This window comes from Acanthisitta chloris, unplaced genomic scaffold (genome assembly GCF_000695815.1).
Source record: "Acanthisitta chloris isolate BGI_N310 unplaced genomic scaffold, ASM69581v1 scaffold8037, whole genome shotgun sequence".
Classification (NCBI taxonomy): domain Eukaryota; kingdom Metazoa; phylum Chordata; class Aves; order Passeriformes; family Acanthisittidae; genus Acanthisitta; species Acanthisitta chloris.
The window spans coordinates 3516-6991 of record NW_008683109.1 but is presented as its reverse complement, the minus strand read 5'-3'; the positions used below and the strand labels follow the sequence as shown (position 1 = coordinate 6991).

Here is a 3476-nt window from a genome sequence, read left to right as displayed (position 1 = left end):
TTTGGTTTTTAAATGTTTTAAAATTCAGGCCACTGAAGTAGACCATAGGGTTCCTGTCCCTGCTCTGCATCCTGATGTATTTGCTCTACTTGTTGATGCTGAAAATCATTTAACATGTGAAAACCAGTTCTTCAGATCTCAGAATAATAGTCCTAGAGGAACTTCTGGGAAACTGTATGGTTTTTATGAACTTCTTCCTTCAAGCATGTATTTACCAGTTTAACTGATTGTGAAGGGTCTGGATGCTTCCCAGGCTGGGACCTGAATCCCAATAGCACTGGTTTATTACCCCTGTTTGTCTTTCATGGAACTAAGTACTTGTTCATAGTTTGATTGCTGACTTTCACTTAATATGTCCTAAATGTTACCTGAGTGTAAACTTCTTGGCAATACTTAATATCTATAATATTTGACAACACTTCTTTTATTTTCCACTTTTTAAATCCTTTTTCTTTCTCATTACTAAATGCATTTGCATCAATAGGACTGTTTTTACCTGGTCATTGAGCATTTCTGTACAGTTCATAAGAACCCAAGATGTGAATAATCTACTATCAATAGGACTGTTTTTACCTGGTCATGAACATTTCTGTACAGTTCATAAGAACCTAAGATGTGAATAATCTACCAATTTTAGGCCTTTACCTTAGTAATGTTCTTTCGGTTCTTTTTTAACTGAGCACAGAGGAATCTTTGCTGACCAGCATGGAGCCACAGCCCAGTTTGTGATCAATATCTTTATTGATGATAGATAGATAGATATCAGTAAGCATGACAGGATTAGGCCCATTCTTTCCATAGTCTGTTATCAGTAAGTGCTGCAGATGGAAAAATACAGCGAAATATGGAGATGCACAGAACATGGCAAAACTGTCAGGAGATGGGAAAATAAAACTTACATTTTAGAGGTTTGACTATTTCATGCAAGCTGTGAAAGACATTTAAAGATGTTCCCTTGTGACTAACTTTTACTTTAAAGGCAACAGCTGTATAGAATTTCAACATACTTTTTTTTTTTTCAATCCAAGATTCAGTTTCTTAAATGAGTTGCTGATAGTCTACAGGACTCTGTTTCCTTTATACTCAGCAGAGCCATTCAGAGTACAGGGAATTTTAAGCACTTTGGTAATGTTTGTATTTAAAAGCACTTGTAATGGATTGCAGGTGTATCCAATGTCAGCTTGCATGCAAATTTTGAGGGAGAATCCTGACTGAAAATAAGCCATTTTGAAAATATTATTCATCTTCAAATGAAATCTTACATCCAGACAAAACACATGTCTGCTGAAAATGAATTCCCATAAACATATTCTTCTTACAATTGCTCTATTTTTCTGGACACTCTGTTCTTATTGGCTCCTCATCTCCTTGCACTTGACACTGATCAGTAACATAGAGACCTATATTATTGTTAATTCATCATAAAAAAAGGCTAGAATGCATCAGTGGGTTTAGGTTATCCCTGCTGTGGGCTAACATATTTATTTTTATAGGGATTTGAGGGAGAACTACTGCCGAAATCCAGATGGATCTGAATCACCCTGGTGTTTTACCACTGACCCAAACATCCGTATTGGTTATTGCTCCCAGATTCCTAAGTGCGATGTATCGAATGAACAAGGTAACAGAGGAAAGGGTGATAACATGGCTTGAAGTAAATGCTTTACTGTTCCAAGCAGCAGATGGACAAGGCTTGAAAACTGGAACTTGAAGTAAATGCTTTACTGTTCCAAGTAGCAGATGGACAAGGCTTGAAAGCTGGAGAAGTTGGTCATGGTACATCTGCATTACACCTGTGCAGTTCTGCTTTGGCTGTATTTGCATATTTGGGATTCATCATGGTGTAAATGGGATTCATTTCTCAGTTCAGTTTTTGATTCCAGCAGGGAAAGCTCCAGCAAAGATTTGATATTGGATCTGATTTTTAGACAAGGTGAATCTTTGTGTCTGCTCCACTGTCTTTACCCTTCTTACTTTGAAAGGCTTTTTTCCAGAGCTGAGAAGATTTCCTTGGTTCACAGTCTTTTTATGGTTGCATATTAGGCCACCAAAAGTGATTTTCAATGTTTTGTCATTTTGCATATGCCTCCTTGTCTAAAATGTCTTGATCCTCTTAGCTTCAAGCTGTTAACTCTGCCTGTGAGGTCCACTCTGAGTCTTCATACAAATGTTTTTCCCATGAGGTCTTGGAATTATTTGAAGGAGCATTATGGCATCCTGAGAACTGGTGTCAATCACAGCGTGAACAGAGGCTAAGTCTGCAGACCTACAAACCTATATCAAGCTACATTGACATCTCCATCTTTAAATTTTAACCAATTTATCTCTTAAATTTGAAAAAGCCACAGTTGCAAGATTTAGAGAAAGAATTAAACTTTTGCATTTTTTCTGTGTTTCTTGCAAAGTATCAATTATCAAAAAGTAAAAATACTGATGAATATGAAGTGAAATGCTTTATGCACAAAGTCTTTGTAACAGTGATCATTTTGAACAATCCTCTTGAAAAGTCTCAAAAAGGCTTGTGATAAAAGCTTATGAATTAAACATGAGTTCTGCTGGAGCGAACAGACAAGATTTTGAATTACATTAAAATTAAAGTCGTGTTGAATTCTTGCTTTTGCCAAAGTAGTACTTAAGTCTAGAATAATATACTGTTGCCAGTATCTGGATTCTACACACAGCTAAGCTGTTTCAAATAGGCTGAGTGCCTACTTTTTCAAGAAGGAGGAATAGGGGAACATTTTCACTTTGTTTTGAACAACCAACTTCTGACAACTTTTATGATATTCTCTATGACCCTACTAAATTAATCAAAAAACAACTCTTTGGAAAAGTAATTTCCCCAGTGCATCTAAGTACAAAAAAAATTCAAAATGCTACTGTGTTGAGAATAAAGGTCTCAAACAAGAGTGTACCTAAAGTTGAAAACTTCTCTCTTTTTTTTTCTGATTTGATTTACAAAATTATCTGATTTATATTGCATAGAATTTGCTAAATTGAGCACTTATCTTTAATAATTTGGATTACTGACGGAAAGAAAGAGTTTTCAGTGTTGCACAATCACCTTCTGCTTTTCTGTCCCAACATTCTTTTTTTTCAGATTGTTATCGTGGCAATGGCAAGAGTTACATGGGGAATCTATCCAAGACAAGATTTGGGCTAACTTGCTCCACATGGGACAAGAATATCGAAGACTTACGTAGGTGTGTGCATACGAAACAGAGAGAGATGGTTCAGTGAGTCCTGAATAAATACTCCCTCCAGATGGCAATGCTTTTTCATCTGCAGTGATTCAAAAATATCCCCTTATGCCCTGGAGTTTTTTGTATCTTTTTTTTTTTAATCTTTATTTTTATCTTTTTTTTTTCCCCTCCTTGGTGTTTACATGTATTGCGCAACAAGACTTTGTTCAGTCTAACCACTAATTGCAGGCTTTGAGATATTGGTGTTTAGTTTACTGGCCCAACTTTGCCCTT

General features: G+C 36.1%; 1 protein-coding gene across 1 annotated transcript in view; it reads left to right on the top strand.

The window, feature by feature from the left end:
* LOC103806111 (hepatocyte growth factor-like) overlaps positions 1–3476 on the top strand; it is a gene marked incomplete at its 3' end in the record, with an annotated part of 5923 nt that overhangs the window by 233 nt on the left and 2214 nt on the right. Inside the window, exons 2-3 of the mRNA XM_009078786.1 lie at positions 1494–1621; positions 3101–3203. Coding sequence (XP_009077034.1) covers positions 1494–1621; positions 3101–3203 — 231 coding nt within the window. The remainder of the gene's footprint in view (positions 1–1493; positions 1622–3100; positions 3204–3476) is intronic.